The sequence below is a fragment of the Podarcis tiliguerta genome (genome assembly GCF_965153285.1).
Source record: "Podarcis tiliguerta genome assembly, chromosome: 3".
Classification (NCBI taxonomy): Eukaryota; Metazoa; Chordata; class Lepidosauria; order Squamata; family Lacertidae; genus Podarcis; species Podarcis tiliguerta.
The window spans coordinates 60,131,228-60,158,380 of record NC_139536.1 but is presented as its reverse complement, the minus strand read 5'-3'; the positions used below and the strand labels follow the sequence as shown (position 1 = coordinate 60,158,380).

Sequence of the window (27,153 nt, the reverse complement as noted above, 5' to 3'; positions counted from 1 at the left end):
TTTTATTGACTGAAAGCCAGAACCATTTTGAGCTAATAAAAGAGTTTAAAAAGAAGGGGGTGAAACTAGCAACGTAATTGGCTTTAGCTATCATTCTGGATGGAGAGCATTGCTGAATACAGTACTGCAACTGTCTGTAAATTGTTTACATGGGCTGACTGAATGTATTGGGGAATCTATTTTTTAAGATAACGTGACTAAAATTTTCTGAGCAGTTATTACCAACTACTGCAAGAGATTCTGTTTATATGGAATGTGGGGTCACCTTGCTATGGAATTGTTTGTATAGAAAGGGGGCGGTTTTTGCTTGATGACTTGGCCTCCCGCAAGAATGCTAAGAGCCCAACCTTAAGAGGCAATTGGTGTAATGGTTAGAAAGCCCCACCCATGATGTTTACTGGGTGATCTTGGGCTGGTCAGCTGGGCCTACCTCACAGGGTTTTGTGAGGATAAAATAGGAGTAATTTAAAAAACACACCACATAGTTGCTGAGTCCATATTCAAAAATCTGGGAATGGAAAATATTGCCATTTATATTTACACTAATTTCCCCCTCCCCCCAGAATATTCAGATCAGAACAGATGCTAGAGTACTTTGAGTACTTTGATTCAATGCACACGGATCATACAAGAGCCGTACCACGCTGGCGTCTTCAATTTGAAAAGTTTCTCTGAAGCCTGTATCACTCTTGTGTGATCATTTGCCAGAACACTAGCTCCCAGGAAAAATCCGACTTCCCAGTAACTCTGCAATTTTTCCAAGTTTCCTTTTTTCCCAAGCAGGCTGCTTATCTTTACTCCTAGAGAAATAATACAGAAAAAATTCTCCGTAAGACTGCACCGCAAACAAAAACTCAAGTTAATGCACACTTAAGCTCCGTTGAAATTGGTGGTCCTAAACTTGCGTAATCACCCACAATACGATGCTCTGATTTATAAACCAGTCTTCCTTCTCCTTCTGCTTCTCTCTTGCTTAACTGCAATCCAGTTTCTCAATATGACAAGATAATAGAAAGCGAGCATTTAACTGGTAGCTTCACTGGATTCTAGACCAGCACCACTAACACATATGGTGACTGGGACGGCAGACAACCTAATCATCCCAAGAGTGCATGCTTTAAGAGATGAGGACATATTGTAGGCTCTTCAAACCCTACCCATCTCCTAGCCAATGGCTACCCAGAGTTTTGAACACTGATCCACTGAATAATTCCGGCATTTCTTCACCTATTCTTTGCACCTCCCCATTTTTTAATTCAAGGGACTGTGACCCACTAATATAGAATAGACCCACTGAGATCAAGAAAACCACAACTAATCTTAATCCCCTGGTTTCAATAGGTCTGTTCTGAGTATTACTTAGTCAGATCTTGTGTTTGTTCTGTAAGCCTCAGAGACATTTCAAAATAGATACAGTGAAGGTTAAGGAAACTCATATCCACAGAACAATCCACAAAACACTGCTACTAAGCAAGCTTAATTTAGCTCAGAGAGACTTCATTCGGAGCCCTGCAAAAATAAATAAGATTTGTTGTCATATTTAGAACCCACTTTTGAAAGCGATCGTGCAGAAAGTGGCTCACAAATAACAACCCGAAATGTCATTTAAAGCATGTGCCCTTCAGATATTTTGGACTATAACTCCCATCGTCCCTGATCACTGGCCATGCTGGCTGGAGCTGATGGGAGTTGTAGTCTAAAACATGTGAAAGGCATTATGTTGGCAAAGGCTGAAATATCAGTTACGAAACAACAATCTAACCATAATAATCATACAAGCAATCTAACCATAATTGCTTTTGCAGCTGCACTGTAGCCATTTAGAATATTAGTCTGCTATAACAGACTCTTGATAATGCCATGCATTAACCCTAGGACCCTTAGGTTTCAGGGGAAAGGAAATGTTATAGTAAATAACTATTACAACTAATTCCACATTTAGAGGAAGTGTAAGATAATATGTAGCTCAATAAGAACAACCAATGGGGGAAACAACGGCTTGCAGGATCCTCACTAGGACAAACCTTAGTCCTAGAGAGCCAATGAAGTTCGTTATTAGATTATTCATAGACTAGAACTAGCAGGGTTTACTAATCAGTATTCATAATTTATCCAACAATATCACTGAGTCACCATAAAAAGCTCTTTTCATTACTGACTCTGCAAGAGAGACATTTAACCCAGAAAATTGAACTTAGGCAAGATAATTGCAACGGGCAGGATCCATGCAGTGGCTCAAAGGTATACCTTTTTAATGGAAAACTTAGCCGAAGTGCAGAATTACTAACTAACAAAGAACTCTGAATGCATTCATCAGATTGTTTCCTGTAAAAGAGAGGGTGGTGAAAATGCTGTCACTGAATTTTATTTGCCTGTGCATCAACAGGCTATAATTACCAACTTTCCGTAGCTCAAATGAGGTATCAAACTGGTGACCAGCGGCCAAGAGAAGGACTGCATAATTAATCCCCGACTGTAATGTTGGTTCTGACTCAAATGCCTTCTTGAACCTAGGAGAACAAACAAGTTATAGATATAGATATATAAAACATAAGACGTACAAAGGGACTATTATATACATATTTGGTACTCTAAGTGCCGCTCTTCAGTTTGTTCAGCCTGACCAACCCGTTCAAGCACAAAAATATTCTGCTTATAATTTTCCATCCAGGCAGCATGGTTATTTTAAGAAGTCAACATTTACAGCACCCTCCTACTGTTTTCTTCAGATTCTTGTGTTTATTCACTTGTGAAAAATATATAGCTGGTTAACAGCTTTGCTGTTTTGCACGAAGAACTATTTCTGAACACTGGCATTAAAATTCCTTATGGCATTTATGCTAGAATTATGATTTATGCCCCCTCATTAGAGATTAATATTGTTGTCATGAAGTTCTCCTTCTCTTGTTTATATTCAGTGATCCTGCGACAGTAGGCTAATCAGTACAGCGCTATGCAGTATACTAAACTAGAACGAAAGATGGAAGAGTTTTCAAATACATATTTAATAATGTCAACACCCACTGCTTATTTGTAGAATTCATCTCAAGTGCTCAAAGTGCTTCACAATAAAACAATCCTGGCAAGGCATCTCAGGCAGACAAAGGCTGCGGGAAGAGGAGCTTGCCCACAGACTCGGAAGTGCTGTAGCTCAGTGGTAGAGCATAACGAAAGCCCCATCATCTCCAGGTAGGGCAGGGAGAGGCCTCTGCCTGGAGACCTAGAAAAATGCTGCCTGGCAGAGTAGCCAATACTGAGCTAGATAGACCATGAGTCTGATTCCATATAAGGAAGCTTCCTATGTACTTAATGAATTCATCTGAAGAGGCTTTAACTGCAGGGACATCCAGCTCACAACTTACACTCTTAGGGTCCATTTACGCACGCCCCTTAAGCATGTGTCAATGTAGCTGGGCAGGTCTTTATTGTTTGAAAAGATGTGTTGGAAGGGACTGGAGCGAGAAGGAAAAAGCGTCTCTATTTTCAGTTATCCTCTCTCACAGCAACTTTTCAAACAAAAGACAAAGGAACCCACAGCAGATCAGTGGTCAGAGCACTGGTCCTTCCAACCCAGTTTAACTCATTTTATTGCCTCTCTTCATTTTGCAGTACAGTCAGGCATGACAAAATGAGGAAGGACATTCAAACTAACACAATGTTGATTTCCAAAAAAGAAATCCTTCCCTCCCTCACTAATAATTAACATGTTTGGCAGACACATAATTTCATTGCTGCTATACATTTTCCTGGCAACTTTACAACAGAAAAGAGAAAAGTCCACCAAATAAACTGGAGTTAATCCTTCTACTCAGAATGCACTAACTTGGCACTGAATAACAATTAATTCCTTAAATTTGTAAGATTCCTTGGATCTCTTAAAATGTGGTATGTTGCTAAGCAGGGCAAAAATGCATGAGAGACTAAACCCAATCCAAACAAGCATTTTCTGTTCATCCAAAGTGCACACACAAAAGGAAGGCAAGCGGCAGCCTATATTTACCAGACACACCACTTCCCACTTTCCACGACTTTTAAAATGAATTTACTGTAAATAGGCAGTGGCGGAGTTACATGGAGGAAGGCAAAAATCGTGTTTGTATGGAAAACAAAACAGCACAGTGAAAGCATGCCCAGAACTCTCTGCCTGAACCCTGTCTAAAGACCACAAAACAAGGTTAAAGGTGACTGTTTATTGCATTCCCTGTGCTCATCCAGCCTTTGCCCAGTTAAGTCCAACAGCTGCTTTCAGAGGAGGGACAGGAAGGGAAAAGTACAGCTAAAGAACCTGCATTAGGCAAGAAGTTAGGAATCAAATGGGTACAGGAATCACCACCATCTTACCTCCAGAACTCAAGCAGAAGGGCTCTTCAAATACCCTAAATGCTACTGGCACAGTTTCTGCTGTTGCCACTGTTATAACCCACCCATTTGAGCTACGTAAGCTGAGACCTTCCCCATCACCCTGAGTAGAAGCCTGATACGCTGGGAAAGGAACAAGATGGCTCTGCCATAGAGACTTGCCAGTCCTGCCATGTTTAGACGATTTGCAAGGTATGCTACTGCCAGCAACTACAGAAACTTTCTATGTGATCAGGGTGAGACCACACTAAATGGTTCTCCCCGATTATGTGTGCCACTTTGAGCTATCTCTATGTGCAGATGTTTCCAGAAACTTCCTCATGGTGGGTGGTAGAAATGTAAGATAAGAGGTTTCCTCACTGCTTCATTACTTCATGGGTCATCAGTTCACAAACATGCCTCCGGGGAACAACTTGAGAGTACAACATGAATCCTGTGGTTTAGCCACAGTCTTGGGACTCTGTTGCCTCTGAATGGCATGAGGGATCATATTGCTTGCTATCACACTGCAGCTGGATTCCAATGCAATGCTAAACCATGGTTTGGTGCTACACATGCATGAGCACATGCCCTCTCCTCCTCCCGCCACATGGCCAGGAGAAGGACGTCACCAGCAGTTATTTTCAGTTTCCACTAATCTTGTATTTGTTTGGGGACCAAGGATCATGGTTTATCACAAACCCTGGCCAGTTTCAAAAGAAGCCAAAAAAGATATTATGAAGATAGTTTGTTTAGTTAACCAGGGATGTGGGTGGCGCTGTGGTCTAAACCACTGAGCCTCTTGGGCTTCCCAATCAGAAGGTTGGTGGTTCGAATCCGCACAATGGGGTGAGTTCCTGTTGCTCCTGCCAACTTAGCAGTTTGAAAGCACACCAGTGCAAGTAGATGAATAGGTACCAATGTGATAGGAAGGTAAATGGCATTTCCATGCACTCTGGTTTCCGTCACGGTGTTCCGCTGCGCCAGAAGTGGTTTAGTCATGCTGGCCACATGACCCAAAAAGCTGTCTGTGGACAAACACCGGCTCCCTCAGTCTGAAAGCGAGATGAGCACCGCAACCGCATAGTTGCCTTTGACTGGACTTAACCGTCCAGGGGTCATTTACCTTTACCTTTACCTTAGTTAACCAGAGGTTGTGAAGCACCATAGTATCTTATCTGCATGTAACTACTAACTGAGATAGAGATTTCCAGGTGCGTGGAAGGAAAGAGGAAGCCCAAGACTTTGCTTGGGCTTGTTTCAGTTTGTACATATAGTGCTAAAATCATGGTTTAGCATTATGTACAAATGCAGCTGGCAAGTAAAAGCCCTTCAAGGTGACAGACTTTATTTCCAGTCACAGTCTCAGAATTTATTTAAAATTAATAAAATTAATAAAAATTGAATAGCTTTTTATATCTGGCTTTTAGAAGAATCTGTCTAGGTGGAAGTTTTCTTTAGTGTGCGACAGAATCTCCTTTAATAATGCATATGGAAACAATACAAAATATACTGTAATACATTAAATGCTAAAGCCAAACCTTTATATTACTACAGCATATAAAATGTCTGCCCAGTACAATAATAAAAACTCAATGTAAACAAAATAAAACTGCACCAGCATGTCAGCCTTGTTACACCATGTATACAAGGAACTAAACATTCATTATACAAGGTCAATTTAATGACTTAACAGCTCTAAACATTTTTAGCAGAACTCCTAGTACTATGCTGGAAGCTTGTTGCTAACAAGTCACTCTCTTCAACTTCTAATATCTGTCCTCTAACCCTCTTCTCTCTCTCTGCTATAGGCTGCTTTTTGGTTATGCCTGCTTGGCTATAGTCATCTACTGGAAACTGGCACAAGCTGAACCCAACCAGCTGACAGCTTTGGGCCCACACCCAGACTAGCTAGAGATTTGTTAGCCAAGCTAACAAGAGGAAGAAAACCATCTTGCCTGATCTACCCTGTCAGCATTATAGCAGCAACGTGGCTGAGAAAAATCTGACAGCTAATAATTAACTTGTCATCGCTGTGTTGATATTAATAGAAAGTCTATCACCTAGCAGCGTTCACTCTTGTCCTCAACTTGGAAACAAGCAGATCATGAGAGAAGATAGGAAGATTAGCCACATGGACTCATCAAGCATGCTTCAATGGGCAAGAAAAAATAATGAAACAAAACTTCTGGCAGTGGAAGAGTTGGCCCCTATCCTACGACATCCAGCCTAACTGGAATCATATTTATTCACTAGATTACTAATTAATTTTATGTAGCCACGAGTTTGTAGAAATAGAAAAAAAGGAGCCCATTTCCAACTCCTGTTGTCAGCTGGAGTGTTTTTGTTAAAATTATGTGGACGTGTAACATGGTGCTACTTACCATAAGGTGCCTTGGTCTCTACTTTCTGTATCTGTAAATCCAGAATCCAGAAACATATCTTTGTAGATCCGTCCCACAAGGCAGTACATATCAGAAGGTACTTGACTCTCATGTTCCACTAGAGGTATCATAATATCTAGAGCTTTCTGTCTGTCTCCAGGAAGATTTCGCCTGGGTTTTTTTAATATATAAGAAAAAGAATACAAACATTTGAATTTGTCATAATTCTCTGTTGTCCTGATATCTGAACACTTTGCATTCTTTTGGCATGGCTAGAATTTGAATAGAGCTGGGGGGCAAGGCAGGGAGAAAAGATAGCTGTCTCATTAAATTGAATGAAAATAACCTTCTCCTTTTGCTCTTCACAGAAAATTGTACTGTAGGCATCTGGCAGTATGACATAATGCATATGAAACAGGGAACATTTTAGTAAACTCTCTGTTCAGATATTACAGAATAGTTTCTCTTTGCAGTATGATTTTCATCTGGAGTTTTAACATAATGGGTTGCAATAAAGGTAGCAACAGGAAATGGATCTCATAATCTGTCACAGTCAGTTGAGGCCTTTTGACTTAAAAAAATAGTTTGTTGCTCTCAAGTAGGAAACCTAAAAATAAAACTACTTGCTGATTGGTCAGTGCAGGGAGAATCCATTCTTGCACTGACCACTTTTTGAAGGTCTTCCCATTCCATGTTCTCATGATCATCAGAAACATTCATTCCTTGGCTGACCTCAAATTAATGCAAGTTTCTTTGAGATGCAGAATTGCTTCTAATGCAACCGATTCCAGCATACAGCATTTCCAAGTAGGAAAAAGCACACAAACAAGCCATCGACTCTCAAATATGGATTTCTTTTGCTGCTTGTACAGTGTGTTTATATGCTAAAAAATAATCCCATGTACAATTGTCACACATGGTAATCTAGACCTTGTTTGTATAGCTGTTCTACACAGAAGCTATACGTGCAGGAAATTAGTCACATTTGAAGCATCCCTGGGTAAGCAGCCCTCTCCATATTTCCCTAGCAACACAATGGAGGAGGCATTCAAGAGTGCCTTTCTATGCTTTGCAGCTTTGTAAAATAATGAACAAATAAAGAATGCCCAAAGAGGCAAAAATCACCAAATTAATTAGACTTTCTCCACATCATTCCAACTATATCTTATCTCTGTTTTGTCCTCAACTTTCCATCTAGAAAGCTGGCTGATATGAGAAATTTAACATGGCTATAAGAGGCTAAAGATTCACTTAATACAGAGTCCATTTCATGTCACATATGTTATGTAACCATTTTGTAAAATGCTGATTAAGTGGTGGCAGCATTTGCTCCAGATTTTTGCAGTGTAATTTTTCTCACCTGCTTACTTCCCGGTTGCCACTTTGCTCTCTGCTTATCAAACATGAAAGGCACAAGTCCCAAAACTGGATATGACACTTTGTTCCAAGTGGATTTGCTCTGAGCAGTAGACTCACATGATTCTGCTTCCACCCCATTATTTGCCAAAGGAATAATGCATTGTTTCAAGCTGAAACATTAGAAGAACGAGCCTCACTCCTACCTCAAGTTGCCTAAAGTATTTTACATTTTATCGCTATGAGATATTCAAAACTTAAACTGGTACCCACACACTTTCCGTTCAAGATTACAACAAAGGTGAACTTTCTGTGCATTTCTTTATGATGATGAAAAGTTTAAACATATTGTGCCATAACTACAACTATCACAAAGCCTGTGAAAGCTATCATGGCTCACAGATTACAGCTAGAACTTCCTTACAATATGAACACATTACTAGTCAAAAGAAAAGAGATTGCCAAGTATCATTTCAGTTGACCTTGGGAACTGGCCTATCCACTTCCACTGTGTCATCTTTGCTTGCCCAGTGACACACACACACAACTCATCCTATTCCATACTCCACTTCAAAACAACCTTCTTCCATGAAATCTTTTCTGCCCTTTTTCAGTTGAACCTTCACCAAGCTGGTGCCCTCCAGATGTTTTGGCCTACAAGTCCCATTAGCCTCTGCTCGCAAGGCACTAAGTTGACAAAGGCAGCTCAAATGCAAGCCTTGTCCTCCTTATACCCATTCAAAGCCAGGAAATGTTCAATGTCCCTTTTTAAAATAATATTTTTAAAATAATATTTTAAAAAACCAAATAGTTGCCCCTGCATATTCTTATGCAGGGACAGAATGCCTTGTATATTCTATGCCATGCTAAGCACACCTTTGTTGCTAGATAGTGAAAGGAATTCCAGAGGAAGGCCAAATTTGTCCAGGTGCAAAGCTTCCAAATCTGATAAGAAAGAAAGCTAAAGTTCAGAGCCCCATGAGTTGCCCTCTGCTTCTTGTTATCTGCTGCCACTTCCTAACAGAAGCTGTTTTGTCCCACCTATTTCCCAAGCCACCACAGATATCACTGTGTGAAATAAACTGGCAGCTGCCAGAAGACAGTGGCGGCATTGCAAATGGAGTGTTGGCTGCACTGTAGCCCAACATTTTGCTGCCCAGTTCTGAGCTTGCCCCACTGATAATAACCTCTCTGCAGGGTTATGCTAGGGCATATAACCATAGCAGCTTGTATGTTATATATGGCAGAAGGTTTCAAATCCTGGTCCAACGAGCTTCCCCCAAATGTAACTGAAATCAGTGTCAGGTCCCACTACAATGCAGATCAAAAGAAATTGAAGGAGAGAGGGAGGGACCAGGGTCAGCTGAGGTCTAACTTATTCCAGGAAAGAAAAAGTAGGGGTGTTGGAGTTTAGGGGAAACATTATTTCTAATGGTAGCAATCAACATAAAGAACGAGAATCATAGACTACTGCATTATGTAGCAAAGCAGTGAATTGGGGCTTACATTGTGCTTTATTTCGTGATCCAGATAAGACATTTCATATATGCACATCACCAGATGTCTTGCAAACAAGAGATGGTCTAAACATTGGCACTCGTCACAAGGATGCTAGCCTCTAGTGACAATATTTATTTACCTAAAATATTTATATGCTTCCCTTCATTTTACAAAATTTGCAAGGTGAATAAAACAATTCCCAAGACTGTTTCACAACAATAAAAAACAACAACAGTATCATGCACAGTAGAATGCAACATTAAAACCAACCCAACAAATACAAGCATAAACCCAGCAGAATCAGTAAAAAAAACCCCTTCAGTTTAAACCAGCTTCAACGACATGCTGGAAGGTCTGGGTAAATCATTGCCTGGTGTCAGAAGGACATCAGATTCAGTGCCAAGTGAGACTCATAGGAAAGGCATTCCACCTCCACACAGGACAACTGAGGGCACAGCACACAACAGTCACCACCAGCTCAGCTTCAGAAGAGTGGAAGGACTCAAGGAAGGGTCATTGATGAGGATTGTTCGGTCAGCTCAGGTGGGGGAAAATAGTCTTTTAGAGGTATCTGGGTCCTAAGCTGTTTTGAGCTTTTAAAGGCAACAGAACCTTTGACTGTGCTTGGTAACTGAATAGCAGCAAGTGCTCTCATTTTTCAAAACAACTATTTCCCACAGCCATTCCCAATTAATAGTCAAGCATCTCTGTTTTGAACTGAAGTTTCTGAAATGTCTTCAGAGGAAACCCCACATACTTCAGTCTAATTTGGAGGCTACTAGGAAATGGATACCAGTAGCCAGGTATTCTCTCCCTCCAAGGAGGGAATCATGGCTGATGCAAAGGCAAAAGAATGGGGAGGCACCAGTTTGAGCTATAAAAGTAGATGCAAGCCAAAAAGTGCAGGAAAAATAGTTTTCAATGTAGAGACATTCCAACAAATGTTTTGCATCAGACATGCTGTGAACAAGCTGGCTCTTCCTCAGAGGGTTCATTTTAGTTATAACTGGAGAACTTGCCTTAGCTGGTAAAAGGTACTGTATTGCATAGATGCCAATTGGTCTCCAGTAACAAAACTGGGTGTTTCAGCTCTCCAAAACCTTTTGAGGGAGTGCATCCAGAACGAGTTGAACACCACTGCACAGGTCACACAATTCACCAACAAAACATCTGTCTTGACTGGACTAAGCTTCATTTTTTGGCCCATAAACTATCCCAGACAGATATAGCCAGGTATCAAAAACTCCACACCAGAAAATATATGACTTAGCTAAATTGTTTAGCACAATTCATTATGTAAATTAAGACCTTCAAGTCATAAGCATTCCAGTTTCCACCAGGGAACACCACTAGCTATCTAGGCTAGCTCTAAGTGAGCGAACTGCCTCCATCTCAGGTGCAATGAAACCTTAATGATATTTGATTACTGATGGCTCAGATCATAAATACGGTAAATCACCAAGTGACTAACATACTAAAGATGCAACACAGAAATTTCATCTCTTAGCAATTCTACAGGCCCTACTGCGCCCTGCCATGCCCCCAGTTTGCCTCGTGCACAATTTAGAGAACCACAGCTCAAATTTTTAGTCTACCATTCTAATCCTAAGAGAGTATTCATACAGGCTAATTCTTTCAGCCACAGAGAAGTCATGTTGTATTCTTGCAAAGGCACAAGGCCTGCTTACAATTACATGCCTACAGTACATTGTGCACATTTACATCAGTGTGCATGCTGCACATCACGTCTGACCAGAATTGTGCCGATTTCTACTTTATGCTTTTGAGTATGTTTCATGGATTGTTCAATCAACAATCGTCTCTTCATGTTTTCTGTTTGATCAAACTGCTTTCATAATCATGTGCAGAAAGCAAAGTTAAATACCGATTTTCACACAGATGGAAAGCCAAATCTAACTCCCAGGGTTTGAAGAAGGAAGAAGAAGAAGAGGTAAAGAAGACAGGGAATATGCAGAAAGAGACATATGACTCGAATAAGAAGTTCCACTGAAAAAGCTGTGAAAAGCTTCAAGCTTTTGTAGAAGAAACATTTAAGGAAATGACTTACATGAAACCAACAAAATTTCATTAGGAAGGAAAGCTCTTACCTGTTCAGTGCAAATGCATAATGAAACTTCACGTGATGATGCAAAGCCAAGTCAAAGGTTGGAAGTTTTTCTAGTGTCTCTACCAGCTTCACAATAGAATCATAATCCTTCCAAGAAACAGCATGAAAGGATTTATTTAAGTCATTACAGCAAAAAAGGGAGATAAGAGTAAACTTTCCTGGTGCGCTTCTGACATGACAAAACGATTTAACAGTTGCACCTGAAGAGGCACAAGTTAAAGTGGACACTATAATCATAATGTTCTTCATTATCTAATGAAAGAGCTTTTACTCAACCATCCTCTTTCTGCTTCCATTCAACTGCCACCAACTTACTTCTGAGCAGACATGCATAAAATTGCACTGTTCATTTTAAAAACACTAATTTAAGCCTGATGTCCCCAATGCAGCACCTACCAAGGCAACTTGCCCACCCACCAAAATGAGGGTTTGGGGGAGGGTTGCCTCCCTTTTAGTCTGTGTTATATTGGTTGGTAGGGTAGTAATAGATCTTGATGCCTTTTTGTGTGTTTGTGGGCTGGTTCTGAACATCACCAGTTTTTCTTTTGTGAAATGCATATTCTGTGCTGCCAGAATTCCAAATGTGCCCCGAACTGAAAAAAATAATGGGCTGCAGGTGGTGATTGAATTAAGCATAATTAAGCCATATTTCTTTTTCATAGGAAAAGGGACTATTAATAGCAAATAACAAATGAGGTAAAATGAATAATTAAAGCTTTCTCTACACACAGGAATAGAAACTGACACAGGTATAATTAAGAAAGGTTATTCAAAGGGCAATTAACATAGGCTAGTTATCACCAATCCCCCCACCTGTATTTATCAGGAAGTAATAAAAACAGACTGAATTTACAAGGAGGAAATGTTTCAGTTAAAAGGCACAAGAGCCTTTGAAAAGCTTCAATAATGCCTTGCATCGCCAAAGTAGACAGGGTGATGCTTTACTGCAAAAAACGAAACAAAATAAAATGCAACTCGGGTCTAAAAAAAATATTAGATGCTAACAGAGAACACTGAAATGCAACGGGCTGACAATGATGCTGTCTGGATGCCCTATAAAAAGTGAATGAAGGATGTCAGTGTGGGTTCGTGTGAAAGCAGCCTAAGAAACCAAGAAAATATAATGTGCAGTTCCTGGGCACGTAGCTATATAATCATTCCAGAGCTCTCACTCAAACAGCAGCTCCTCCTGTCATACCGGAAGGGGATTTCTATATAAAGTTTTGTTGGGCACAGGAAACAGAACACGGACTGTTTGAGCAGAAGCACTACCATAGGCTGTTAGGATTCCACAGACAGATTTTAAAATAGTTTTCATTTAGAATGATGCAAGGAGATACAAGTGAGCTCTCCTGTCTCACCTTCCTCCAAGCAGGGGTTTCTAAGCACCATCACAGGAGCATGTGAACAAGTACATGAAGGACCATAGCTCCGTTGCAGAGCACTCACTTTACATACAGAAGGTCCCAGCGTCTCCAGATAGAGCTGGGAATATTCCTGGTTTGAAGCCCTGAAGAGCTACTGCCAATCAATGGGGGCAATATGGAGCAAGGCAGTATAAAGCAGCTTTCTATGTTGCACTGGGACTCCTGCAGCTTAATCTGACAGTAGTTCCTTGCATACTATCAGATGGCACTTCTGTAGGGTTAACCCCCCCCCATCCACTTTGTGAAGTGCTATAGCAAGAAAGGGGATCTAAGTCTGTAGGAGAGAGCTTCCTATGTTGCACTGGGACTCCTTCAGCTTGCGCTAAAAGTCCCAGCATAGGCATGGAATTTTCTCACATAATTTCTTTATAACCCAGCTACCAAACTTAACACAGTGTTCTCCAATATGCATAATATAATAGACTTTTTAAAAAGGAATTCAGAATCCTAGCCATTATACACCCACCCCTTTCCACAGGCCTAGGCATAGATGTACACAAAGTTGCCATGGCAACAAAGTTCTGTTTTAAAATCTGGCAACTGCATGAGTGCTTTCACTCTGCAGTGAGACATAAGTGCCAGTGAGCCATTTGTCCAGAGCTCCCCACATGCGTCACCATGCTCTTTTCACTGGAAGCAGCAGCTGACCCAGATCCATTTACTGGTCAAGCATTTGCTCTGAGAATTTCCTGCAGCAGATATTAATTCCCTCTGTTTCTGATGTTCAGGTGTGTGTGCCACTCGCTGCTCATGTAGCCAAAACCCATGTTCTGGAGCAGAGGTGTGGAACCCAAGGGCCACATTCCCTTCTGTACAAGCTTCTGAGGGCCACATGCCCAATGGTAGGTGGCCTGAGAGATAAAAGTGTGCAGGCAAGCTAATGCAAAGTTTACTTTTGTGTGGTAGGCATTACCCAGGGTGTAGGACACATTTCAACCATGAAAAATTACCAGGGATGGGAAGCAAGGCCACTGAGGGGGTGTGGCCTGGAAAGTGTTGTAAGGGCAGATATAAGAGGCCTGGAGGAATAAGGTTCTCCACTGCTGGTCTAGAGGGAAGTATTAGCAGGCTCAGGAAACCTACAAAGGTTTTACCTTATTTATTTGTTAAATATCTATCTCCCCCACCCCACCAGGAATGCAAATGTCAACATGATAAATCAATACAGACTTACAGTAGGAGAAAAACACCTTTTGGGAGGGGACCTTAATGGGGGCAAGCCTCCTCTGAAATAAGGGCCTTGTGTGTTTAGTTAGCCACGGAAAGCTGACTGACCAGGGGTGTGTGGAAAACTGGCTGGGAGGTGGAATTTGAATGAACTATCTGTGGAAGAAGGCACATCTGACTTCTAGGAACAGTGAACAGGAGCACCCCACAGAGTATGATTTTGTTATAATATAATGGATATGTTAGTAGTGAGAAGAAATATGTCGGTGGAATAACAGGAGCAATACATTCAAATTAAACAATAGGATCCTACCTGAATATCTCTGTAAGACAACAACAGGTTTATCACAATGTCAGCAGACAGAAGCTCAATGTTATCCACCCGTTGTCGTATCCTGGCCAGTTCTGTGGCTAGTTCTTTTCCTGTGTATAAGTTACGTGCTTTTCGGATATCATTAAGAATTGACTCCCTGAAGTATTGACTAGAATGGAAAAGAAAACTATCAATTTCAGCCTGAATATTCAAGGACAGTTACATTTCAGGTAGTCCCTTCAGCTTCTTGAGCTTTTGAAGAAGCTGAGGTAGGATTGTGGGTTCTCTCCAGTTTCAGCGAGATCACAGCTGAGGTGCATTGGCCTTGCTATGAAGCAGCTTGACCAGGAACAATGTCACTCCACCCAGGTCACTCCCAATACAAAGAATGCTCCTACACACAAGGTTGCACCTGACAAAGTTGTTCCACTTGCATAAATGCTTGTGCAATAAAACATCCCCACCATCTCCTGCCCATGCACACGCCACTAATTTGTTCTGGGACTCTCCCCAACCCTAAAGTAGAATGGTGGGAAGTGTGTGGGGATGGAAGAAGAGTAAGAGGAAGTGCAATTGTACAAGCAGAAGTCATTGAATGAATGGGACAACTTCACTGTACAACCTAAGAACACATGTGAATTTGGCAGAAGATTGCATTATGGTGAGGATCCTTACCTTGAGCTGGCCTGTGCCACCTTCAAAAGCTGAATGAAACGGTCAACCAAAGGTAAACATATTGGCCCGAGCAGAAGTTCAAAGCTGGGCTGCATCAGCTCAGTTAGTCCTTTCATAAAACTGCTGTCACAACAGTAGACTTTGTTATGGGGAGTTATCATATAGGGTACGAATATGTAGTTGCCAGTGCACATCTGCAGGAGAAATAAAAATATACACTCTGTATAAATTATGACATGAGAATGCTTTATTAAAGCTAAACCATTGGACCCATTGAAATCAATGGACTTGAATAACATGTCAATTCATTTCAATAAGTCTGATCCGAGTATGACTTAGTTGGATATAACCCAGTGCAACCTATATTCAATGCTTTTCTGTTGATTACAGCAATTCCTTGGGGGGTTATCTGTCAAGGACCACATGCCAGTTGCAGTCAGGGCAAAAACTAGCAGCTAGTGGGGCAAAGTCCAAAGAGGGCAATGCACAGCCCTTTCTCTCTCTCTCTCTCTCTCTCTCTCTCTCTCTCTTTCTTTCTTTCTTTCCATCATCTTTCTTTTATCTCTCTGTGTGTTTCTGTCCAGCTGGGAGGGGAGACAGGTTGGCTGAGAGCTGAGGGTCTTATAACATTAGACCAAAGCTTGCAGATGGCTCACATTTGCTTTAAAACAATTCAGGTTTGAGTTTGTAAGTAGTTAAAAAAAAAAGATATTGTTTGCAAGCTCAGTGGTACACTGAACGATTACTATTTAACTTACTATTATTTTGCATTTCCACACATGTGGATCTGCAAGGCCGCGGACAACAACAGAGCAATAAAACATTGCTAACCCAACAGCAAAAGCAAAACTAACTACAAGGATCACAAAGAGATCAACAAAACTGCCTTGAGGTGGGGGCTTGTTTGTTCGTTTCTTACAATCAAGCAGTATACAGTGGTACCTCAGGTTACAGACTCCGCTAACCCAGAAATAGTGCTTCAGGTTAAGAACTTTGCTTCAGGATGAGAACAGAAATCGTGCTCCGGTGGCGCGGCAGCAGCAGGAGGCCCCATTAGCTAAAGTGGTGCTTAAGAACAGTTTCAGGTTAAGAACGGACCTCCGGAATGAATTAAGTACTTGCTGTATTTTTCGCCCCATAGGACGCACCTAGTTTTTTGGGGGGGAAATAAAGAAAAAAAATTATTTCCCCCCCCAGGTGCGGGGCTGGGGCAGGGGAAGCCCGAGCTTCCCCCGACCCCAGCCCCCAGAACAGGCTGCCATCCGCAAGCCGTGGGAGAGCTGCGCAAAGTCACGCAGCTCTCCCACGGCTAGCGGAGAGCTGCGCGAAGCCAGAAGCCTAGGCGTGCACACCGACCCCCTCGCTCTCCAGGCTTCAGCGAAAGCCTGCATTTGCCCCATAGGACGCACACACATTTCCCCTTCATTTTTGGAGGGGAAAAAGTGCGTCCTATAGGGCGAAAAATACGGTAACCTGAGGTACCATTGTATAAACTGTATGAAATAAGCAAATAATTTCATTGGAACGGTTACTGTATTTTTCTGTGCATAAGGCTAGGTTTTTAAACCAAAAAAAATTGGTTTTAAATTGGGGCTCATTGTATACATGGGTAGTGCTGAAGGGTGTTTTCTTAATTTGGAGTCCCCCAAAACAGGGGGTGTCTTATACATGGGGGAAAGAGAATAAGAGTTTGGATTTGATATCCCGCTTTATCACTACCCTAAGGAGTCTCAAAGCAGCTAACAATCTCCTTTCCCTTCCTCCCCCACATAAGGAGACTTATACACGGAAAAATACGGTATGTTTTTAGTAGTTCTCTCCTCCATAGTAACTATGAAGCTCAATGTACCTCCCTCAGGAGGGAATTTCTCAGTCAACTTACAACTACCCAAACAGCCCTACCTTGTATCACCCATGACACTTCAGATGGCAAGTAAGGTGGGCTTCTAATGACTGAGTGAAGAAGTAGGTCCACGTGGTACGTTATATACAATGGATGTTAATACCATGTTCAGGTGTTTTGAGTATTCAGGCAAACCTCTGTATCTGTGAATTGGGGGCAGCACTGGTACTGATGCCAGCACTGCCCTCAACCTTCCTATGTCCTCAATTCCCAACCATCTCTATGTTCTGTGTGGAAGGCCTATAGGGGCTTCTACTCAAAGAAGCCCCCTGCACACCTTCATATAACAAAGAGAAGGCCAGGAACTGAGGGGGAAGGGGGGTGGGGCTTGCATGTGCCCCTCTGTGCCCCCATTTACACTGTGAGTTTTCACATTTTAGAAATTATGGTTGAAGCTTCATTTTAGTGTCAGAGAGCTCAAGCAGAGTAAGATCAGTTTCTTAGTATATCTACGGTGGTGTCCTTATCAGTGTTATACTGCTGTAGGGAACGTTACAGGGAAATCTCAGAAGATATCTAGTTTCTGTTACTGAAATATGAACAACCCTAATGAGAACTTACAGCAAAAGACTGGAATTACAAAGTCCTGTTTCCTTAAGCCACATTGGGACTTATTTCCAAATAAAAAAGCTAGCAGTTGTATTATCTATATTCCCTCTCTGTGCAATAATCACAGCTCCTCTTGGCTATAAAGATCCTGCCAGCTCTGGAGAAGCTATGACACGTTCATTATTGAGCCTGTCACCACTACACCACGACAAGGTGGTAATCTCACAGCATTCATTATTACGTCATTCAGCACTTATGCTAGGTTAGTGTGATAGCGAAATTGCCAATATTATTGTGGTGATGAGTCGGTGATGAATCAGTTCTCCTTTCTACAGCCCTTGCTGTGTCTCTTTCAGAGACCATCCATAATAACTGTATTGCGTAAGACTTATTGTGGAAAGTACTTCTCTGCAGGATTTCCTTTCACACAGTTGTAACAGATGGCAAAATTTAGAGCATACTATTAAGCCCATTTCTCACATAATTTTCAGCAATCAAGTCAACATGTGCTAATATTGTGATTAATACAAATCTACAGCAGAGAGTCCACTTTTACAAGGAGAAAAATAGACAGCTTGCTATCTAACTTGCTATCTAATAGGGATAAGACCAACACACATTTGCAGGATATTGAAATGTTGACAAACTTTCTCATCTTTCATTAGTGGAGCAATTCTCACAATTGTTTTGAGTGTGATAAGCTAGGGGTGAGGAACCTCGCCCACACTTGTATTTCATATAGCCCTTTGGATCCCCTTCCAACCATTAGGTCTTCATCAGGGAGTCGCTAAGAGGGTTAAGAGCTTTGATGTGGTGAAATTACAAATATCTGCTGCACGAAAATCAAAACAGAAGGGGCACAGCCCGAAGCAGACTTGCGTTTCTTGCAAATATGAAAACAGCAGTCCATACATTATGCAATTTCATGCATGCAATATTCAGGATGTGATTGCATTTTGAAGTTTGAGGCTTCAAATAACTGCAATGCTTGCAGTTCAGCTGTGTGCTGACCTTATTTGCAGCCTTCTGCTGGGATTGCTGAGTCCTTAGTGCCTTTTGCACAGTCATGATAAAGGCTGCTGAAGAGCTTTTTAAAAATTTAAACTACAAACCTTGCTTTTTTTGATTTAAAAAAAAAACTCTCAAGGAGGTGAAACCTGAGTGGAATTACTAAGAATTAAAACATGACTTCCACAGGAAATCGCTCTTGGTGTGCATGATTGCATGTCTAAAATGTGACCCTTGAACAGCTTCCACTAGGGCAGGGGTGTCCAACAGGTTAATCAGGATCAACAGGTTGATCCCCGGGAGGTTCTGGTCAATTGTGGGCTCCTTTTACTTTGCGTTGGCATAAGAGCATCCTGTCCCAGCCCCTCACCCAGGCTTCCATTTTCGCACGATCAGTGGAACAATCTGTGAGGCAGATTGTTTCCTTAGCAATCTTTTGGTGAGTGACTTTTCCCCTTACCCCTTTACTCAATGTTGTACCCCCTCCCCAAAATGGGACTTTCCTCCCTAGAAAAAAGCTCAATAACTTTGACCTGATCCCCTCAAAAACAGCATGTTGTGCATATCTATTGTAACATGAATGGGGAACCTATGCTCTTCTAGCTCTTGTTGAACTCCAACTACCGTCATCCCTGGGAGTGATGGGACTTGGAGATCAGCAACATATGAATATGGCAGGTTACTCTGCATTATAGAGATTTATGACAGGCGTCCAGAGGATACCAGTTTAACCTGTTCATGCGAGATAGAGCATATTAAGGTGTCAATAGCACAAAACAATTCAATATCGAAAGACCTGCCTGCATAATGGAAACATCCAGAAGCCTCCTGTGTCTTGTTTCTAAAATATAATCTCTTTGAAACACATTTCCGGTTCCTGGTGTAGCCACAAAATATATAGAATAAAAACAAAAATATCCTGGCCATCTCCCCTACTATTCCTCCTTTGCATGATTGCAGCTGTCTATAAAGTGTTTTGGGAATGCACTCACCCAATGAGTCCCGCCAGTCAAAGTCTTATAGAAGGACTGCTCCTCACACAACGGGGCTCCCCTCCCTTTCTCCCCAATACTGGCTAGATGAGGTGGTTGAGAGATCCCCCTGAACATCACACAAGGGGGGGAGAAGGAGGACTGTTCCTTCTGACAAACGGAACAGTTTAGATAATTGTGATGCCAACCAAAGGAGAAAACCCACAAGGCCAGCTTCCTTCCTCCTAATAAGTTCCAACAGTTTGAGGCAAATATGAAAGAAAACCATATTCAGCTGACAAATGGTTATTCTGAAAAGCTGAGGAACAAGTGTGTCCCTGTTGTTGTTGTTTGTTTGTTTGATAAAATTTATACACCACTTGATTATAAAAACAAAAAAAAAACCCAAAGTGGTTTACAGAAAAGTAAAACAATAAAAGTTAACACCCATGCTTACAAACATACAAAAGTTAAAAATTAAAACAGATTAAAATTGCCATTGCTAGAACCCCCTTTTCACCACTCTTCTCATTGAAAGCAGAACCACTCTCCACAATCCTATATGGTTTTGTGCACTATTTTAAAGCAGCCTGCAAGCAATTCTTCTGCCACGTTCCCAAATTAACTTGACTTTCCAACATTCTGCTCCAACAACAAATTGCTGAATCCTAAAAAGACTCAAGACAAGCCTTAGGCTAGGTGAGCAGTCAACAGTTGTATAGTTAGAGGTCCACCTCTGAATCTCAGAAGTTGAGGGACAAATGGCAACAACCTGCTTGTGGCTTCTTGGAAGCATCTGATGTTTGGATTACAACCATAAGAAACCAAATGCTAGACTATATGAGCCTCTAGTCTGATCATGAGAGCTTTCCTTGTGTCATGAGGATGTTGTATGGGAATTGTGGGCTAAATGCAGTTTATCAGTCCTGGGCATTTGTAAAAGCAGGAAGCTTATCTATCTGTACAGTTTCCAAAAGCAGGAAAAGGAAAGCAACTTGCTTAAAATCAAGCCAAAGGGAAGAAATAAGAGTAGGAATGAGAGAAGGGAATGCATGGGGGTAAGAATCAAGGAAGTTTGCTTGTGTGAAGGGAAAAGAGACAAATTGTAGAAAACCTGGTAAAGACAATGTGAAATGGTAAACATGGCACTAGCAACAGGTTAATTAATGCGATTTCTAGTATTTGCTGCTGGAAATTCAGGCATTTTGACCTAAGTAACAGAGATATATGGAATAGGGTGTATCAGAGAAAACTGAGTGGCATACTTTTAAACCTTCAGCTAAGTCACAGGGCAATTCATACCACAATATACTATTTTTGAAAAACATACTTACATTATTCTTCTGGCAAATAATTTCCTATAAAGAAAAAAAAAAAGATAGATATCAATTGTATAAATTGCAGATGATAACTAATACAGAACTTTGGACCTGAATGCCATTATGCTTGTCCTTGGAATTTTGCATTTATTTTATGGGATTCCATTGCCTAGGGAGAAATTCCCTTTGTATTGAATGCAAGAGATACAGTTACTGAAGCTTCTCTTGTGCCTTTAACAGTAGCCTAGACCACAGAGATTAAAAAGTGACACTTTCCCTAACATGAAGATAAAAGGGACAGGAAAAGATTCACCATTCTGGTTTATGGACTGGTGGTGACTTGAAGGCAGGCTTTTTCGATGTTAGCACCAGCGTCTGACATATGAGAGCCCCATCTGTACTGGCATTCCACTGTTTTTCGAAGGCACACCTGTTTACAAAGGCATTCTCTTGACCTAAGTCTCCTGTTTTAACTGCCATGCTGTTTTCATGGAATGGTCTTACTGTACGTTTTAAATGCTGTACATTTTAACCATGTTATGTAATGTAATTTTATAAACCATTCAGAAGCCTTTTTTGGCATTAAGTAGTAGATCGATTGATCAATCTGATTAATAATGCTGCATGTCAGACTGTTGTTGAATGTGCAGGAGTAAAGAATTGTGGCAACCTTAGATACAAAACTGGGCAAATGTTACCAATTCCTGTTAGGAAGATAGCAGTTGAATTTGCAACAATATGCCAACCAAGGTTATTTGTTAATAAATCCATTACAATGTCCATTCTGAAGATTTGCGCCGGCATAGCTACTTGTCAACTATTTTTATCCAATATATTAAATAATAATTGCTATTATTTGGGAACTCATATTCATCAGTTATCATTATGCATATCTTGCTGTGCTGTCAGTTGCCATGGACACGCCTTTGAATTGACTGCAAGGAAGGACTTAAAAACATCCAGATGCTCCACACTATTTCTGAATGACACAACAGAAGGGATGTGAGGAAGCCACAGGTTAGCTACATAACTTCATCTGTTCGAAAGTCCAATCAGCTTAGTATTTGTAGGCCTGAAGTAAGATAAGGTTTGTGCAGAGGGAGGAGTTGTGGTTAGAACTGATTTTGTTCACTTTTATTTAAACAGTTCTATCCCGCCTACTTCCCAGACAAATCAAGACAGCTAACAAACCAAAATACAGGAGTAATATTTCAAATACAGTGGTACCTCTAGATACGAACGGGATCCGTTCCGGAGCCCCATTCGCATATAGAAGTAAACGTAACTAGCGACGGCACGCCTGTGCACGCACACGTCGCTTTTCACCGCTTCTGCGCATGCGCGTGACATCATTTTGAGCGTCTGTGGAAGCGGCCAAAGTAACGCGCTCTGTTACTTCTGGGTTGCCGAGGAGCGCAACTCAAACGTGCTCAACTCGAAGCGTATTCAACCCGAGGTATGACTGTACAGAAAAATCAACAAGAAAACCCACTCATAACAACCAACAATCCCCCTCCTCACACCCACCCACAAACACCACAGTAATAATTCCAACACAACCAAGCCCCAAAGTCCTTTTCAGAAAGTCAAATCTTTACCGGCAGCCTGCTACACCTCAGAATCCCATACTGATTCAGTTCTGTGTTTGATGCTCCTATATATCACAAGGTGTATGTATGTTTACATATATTTGCATCAGCTGCTGTTTCAGTTTTGTTTTTTGCCCACAGGTTTCTGAAACAGGAAATGAGACCAGTTGTGGGGTGTGGGGAGGGGGTGGAATGGGAGAACCAGCTGTGGGGTAGTAAAATCAGTGTCTCAGCCATTACTTCCTGCAATTCCAATAACTGAATGCCATACGCTGTCAAATTAAGTCAACTACCTGTAGTAAGGCTAATGTGGAATGCATTGTGCAGGATCAGACCCCCATGGGCTCAGACAGTGCAAGCACTCTCATCACACCCAGGCTTGCCCTCCATGGTTCTGTAGTTTTAATTTGCTAGGGTAGTACAATGAGGTTGATACTAGGAAAAACTCCCTAGCTGTAATTACAGTGCAACAATGACTTGTTCTGCCTAGGGAAGTACTGCTATTTTCTCCCTTGAATTTACCAGCATATACTGGATGGGCATCCGTCCTGGATGCTTTAGGATATCCTGTCACAGGAATGACATACTGGGTTCCTTCCAACTCTGTGGGTATGTCTGAACTAGAGTCTCTGTGGGCTAGTTAATTTCAATTTTTTATTTGTTCTTCAACATGTCCCACCCGTCAGTTCTTGCCGCTCTGCCCTTTGAACATTTAAGGTGCAAAGAGCAACAGGGAATCAATTCAGGCAAAAAGAGCGGGACAGGTGGGTGGACAGGCGGAGGGGGAATACAAGAATTTTAAAACATTACTTTAATGCAACAGGAAAATTAGCCACGGTGAAGTAAACGTGGAATACCTTTTGGGTGTTTACTGCGATTTCCAAAACCTCTGTTCCAGGTTTCTTTCACACTGAGCTTTGAAGCAGTTTGACAGAAAGCAAGAGTAATTGGAAAGACATTTTGTGGTTCCCTTAGCATAGTATTTTTTATTTGTAAATGACTACCCTGTGAGGTAGGCTAAGCCGAGAGGCAGTGACTGGCTCAAGGTCACCCAGTGAGCTTCATGGCCAAATAGGAATTTGAAACCTGGTTTCCCAGGTCCTAGTCCGGCACTCTAACTACCACACCACACTGACCCTGTATGTTTGGCATCTGATTGTGTTTTCCTTTCCAGCTGTTAAGAAATCATGATGACAAATAAAACTGAGAATTGAGTAAGCATATAGAACTCAATGCAATAAGACATTTCTCTGAAATTCTCAGGTCCCCTCCCACTTCAATCTTTTCAAGCTACAAGAGCATCACTTACCTTCAATGACTGCAGAGAGTCTGCATTTGTATCACAGTAGAGGATAATATTATTGGCCATGCTGAAACTCTCTCGGACTCCCAGGTGATAGAAGAGGGAGGGCTGGCGGAAAGCATCACTCATCTCCACCACTGCAATATCTGCAAGGAAGAGTGAAAAATATGCTTGTCAATCTTAGTTTTAAAGTTCCAGCACTGCAAATATATTTTCAATTAACCTGATGGCTTTTCTCAGCAACCATCAAAGGTAGCTGCTGTCCTGGAGAACAGAAGTTGCTTTTAAAGCCAATTCCAAAACCAGTAACTAGAAAATGAACTACAGTGATGAAATGAAAAAGAACTTGCAACATTTTTTTGCTATGGAACAACAGATCTAAGCTTTCGTTCCAAGAAGGCTGTACTTTAAGGGGAAATGGCAGAAGAGGAGGGATTTCCTCTTTGAAATAACTAAATAACTGAATCTTGAGGACTCTTCTAGTAATGGTTCCTCATTGCAGCACTGGCAGCACATCTGGGAGCTATGGACACTTCTAATATTTTGCATTTATGGGTTCCACCTTTAAAGTGTTCTCATACAACAGGGAAGCATTATGCGGCTTTTATAACTTTCCTTTAACAGAGCCATTAGATTCCTGGCTGTTCACAGTATTTCGCTCCATGGTCTACCAGATTCCACGTAATGCTTCCACATAAAATAAAGTCAAATCGTTTTTTTAAAAGTCGTTCCACATCACCTCATCTACCAAAGACCCTGTGCATTAAAGAAGATTCTGGGATATGCCATAAGGTGTGCAGACAGTTCACATACAGAACTGGCCTGGCTTCCTGGGCATCATCCTTCCGATGAAAAAAGAGTAAAACCTTAGAACGAACACTCTGTGCAATTTCACATTACAGGGAAAGATCAATGATAGAGGCAAATCATATTTTAGAAAAACTTGTCTCCCTTTGAATAACTTTCAATGAGTTTCAAAATTTACCAGAACACAGTGTGATATACCAATATACAATTTCCCCCCCTTTCTCAGAACATTTTTGTGATTGGTTACATGCAAGTTCTCATCCTGGAGAACTGAAATGTTTCTTGGATTAGATATTTATAAATTAAACATCCTAGAACTCTGGAACCCTTTAGCCATCCTCCTCTCCTTTGGTGATCTGATAATTTACACCATCCATACAGTGTCAATTGCAAGCAATATGTAGGAGTAATATTAAATGATAAGGAGACATATTCATCACTTTAGAGTCATGATTTGTATCCTTGCTTAAAGTTTACAACTTATTTATGAAGAGCTGCTGTCAGGGCTGGAGTCAAGAGCAGGTCAGAAAGCAAGAAGCAGAGTTTGGCAGGGAAGTTAACTCTTTATTAAAAGAAACAGCATACAACTCAGCAACACTTCCCAGCAAGTACTGCCCCTATGGAGCAGCGGCCAGGACTGATGGTCCCTGCCTTCAACCCCCTCTAAGGCCCCTCCTCTGCCAGATGTTTCCGAAGCAGTCTCAAACTGCTGTAGGGGTACCTTTAATCTCTGCTCCACTCTATGCATCATCCCGTATGGCCTTGATACAAGGGGTGAGGGGAGCTTGTTGCGGTTTACAACACCTGGGAGACAGACTCCTGGGATTATTCTGCAGCCTCTGGGCACCCCTTCTCTGCTTCAGCCTCTGAGTCTGAACTACTCCCTGTCACAGGCTCTCCTTGCTCACTAAATCCCATTGCTTCTTCAGCATCCAATAACTCCCTCCACTCCTTGCCCTCTGACCTCTTGTTAGTGTCCCACCACCAATCTTCTGGCTTTGAGTCTTCCTCCTCTGGGGTGTCCCTTGGGAGTTCCCTGGCCGGTGCCTCCCACCACTCCTTGTCATCCAGCTAATCCCTCCTAGTTACATAAATTTCAGAAAGCTGAATTAAATGCAAGATTCCACATCTCAAAAGCAACAAACTATTCCAGAGGTATCTCTTATCAGAGAAAGTAACTATAGATCAGGGGTAGGCAACCTAAGGCCTGGGGGCCAGATGCAGCCCAATCGCCTTCTCAATCTGGCCCGCAGACGGTCCGGGAATCAGCGTGTTTTTACATGAGTAGAATGTGTCCTTTTTTAAAAAAATTAAAATATGCATCTCTGGTTATTTGTGGGGCATAGGAATTCGTTCATATTTTTTTCCAAAATATAGTCCAGCCCACCACATGGTCTGAGAGACAGTGGACTGGCCCACAGTTGAAAAAGGTTGCTGACCCCTGCTATAGATAGTAGTCTTCCTACTTCTGCCTCCACAGTAGCTTCTGAATACCAGTTGTTGAAAACTGCGGGAAGGAAGAGTGTTCTTATGCTTGGGTCCTGCTTCTGGGCTTCCCATGGGCATCTGGTTGGCCACTGTGAGGACAGGATGCTGGACCAAATGGGCTACTGGCCTGATCCAGCAGACTCACCTTGTGTTCTTATACTATATGTATTGCATTTCTCTTTACATTGTAGTAATTATTTCTAAATCTGCATTTGCTTTTTTCGTGATACGTGTTCTCCTTTTTGGCAAGGCGTAAGTGGTCTCTCTAGCTGCACTCCTACCAGTCTATCAGCTTCACCAGAAGTGAATTCACAAAGAACAACTTTAGAAGTATCTTGGATTCTCTTGTGTGGCCACTCTCACGTTACAGGAGTGGTTGGTTTTAAAACAGTGAAAGGTGTTGTCTCTGGGTAGGCTATCTACCACAAACCTGTGCTATCCGTTAACATTTACTGCATAAGCTTCAGTGCCATAATTCTCCCTAGTAACATAGCTAGCTTTGTGTTAAAGCAAGCAACCTTCTGCTCCTACAGCATCATAAAAAGGCAACATAGAAGACGTGTCTTTTCTCATGAACATGCCATCTGTCTTTCTCACCCACAACACTTCCTTCCCCTAACCATTCAGTAAATTGTGCTGATTTTTCAAAGGAAAAAAGTGGGGGAGAATCTGTAAAGAGTTTCTCAGAATCTAATAAGCAAATGGATATTTTCAGTTGTTAAAAATAGAGCAATATTTTGTTTTCAACACTATTTCTCTCTATAAAGTTATAGACGCTTCTACTGACAATTCAAGAGTAGAAAGTAAAGTGTTGTTAGTAATACTTGTTAGATTAATTATTTTAAAAAAACAACCCTCAAACATTTAATTGACTGAAGAGTGCACCCTAATAACCAGTCAGTAGATCATTTATACCTTTTTAATACCA

At 41.4% G+C, this 27,153-nt stretch overlaps 1 protein-coding gene across 4 annotated transcripts in view; it reads right to left on the bottom strand.

The window, feature by feature from the left end:
• The window catches only part of MAP3K5 (mitogen-activated protein kinase kinase kinase 5), an 89,886-nt gene that overhangs the window by 40,762 nt on the left and 21,971 nt on the right, over nt 1-27,153 (bottom strand). For all 4 annotated transcript variants that reach the window (XR_014509825.1, XR_014509826.1, XM_083434779.1 and 1 more), the window contains exons 2-9: nt 23,937-24,076; nt 21,054-21,077; nt 15,289-15,482; nt 14,614-14,782; nt 11,687-11,793; nt 6,723-6,893; nt 2,398-2,510; nt 641-800 (exon numbers count right to left, since the gene is read on the bottom strand). Coding sequence is in view for 2 of the 4 variants with exons in the window: in XM_083434779.1 (XP_083290905.1) it covers nt 641-800; nt 2,398-2,510; nt 6,723-6,893; nt 11,687-11,793; nt 14,614-14,782; nt 15,289-15,482; nt 21,054-21,077; nt 23,937-24,076 (1,078 nt within the window). In the remaining 2 variants the exon portion in view is untranslated. The remainder of the gene's footprint in view (nt 1-640; nt 801-2,397; nt 2,511-6,722; nt 6,894-11,686; nt 11,794-14,613; nt 14,783-15,288; nt 15,483-21,053; nt 21,078-23,936; nt 24,077-27,153) is intronic.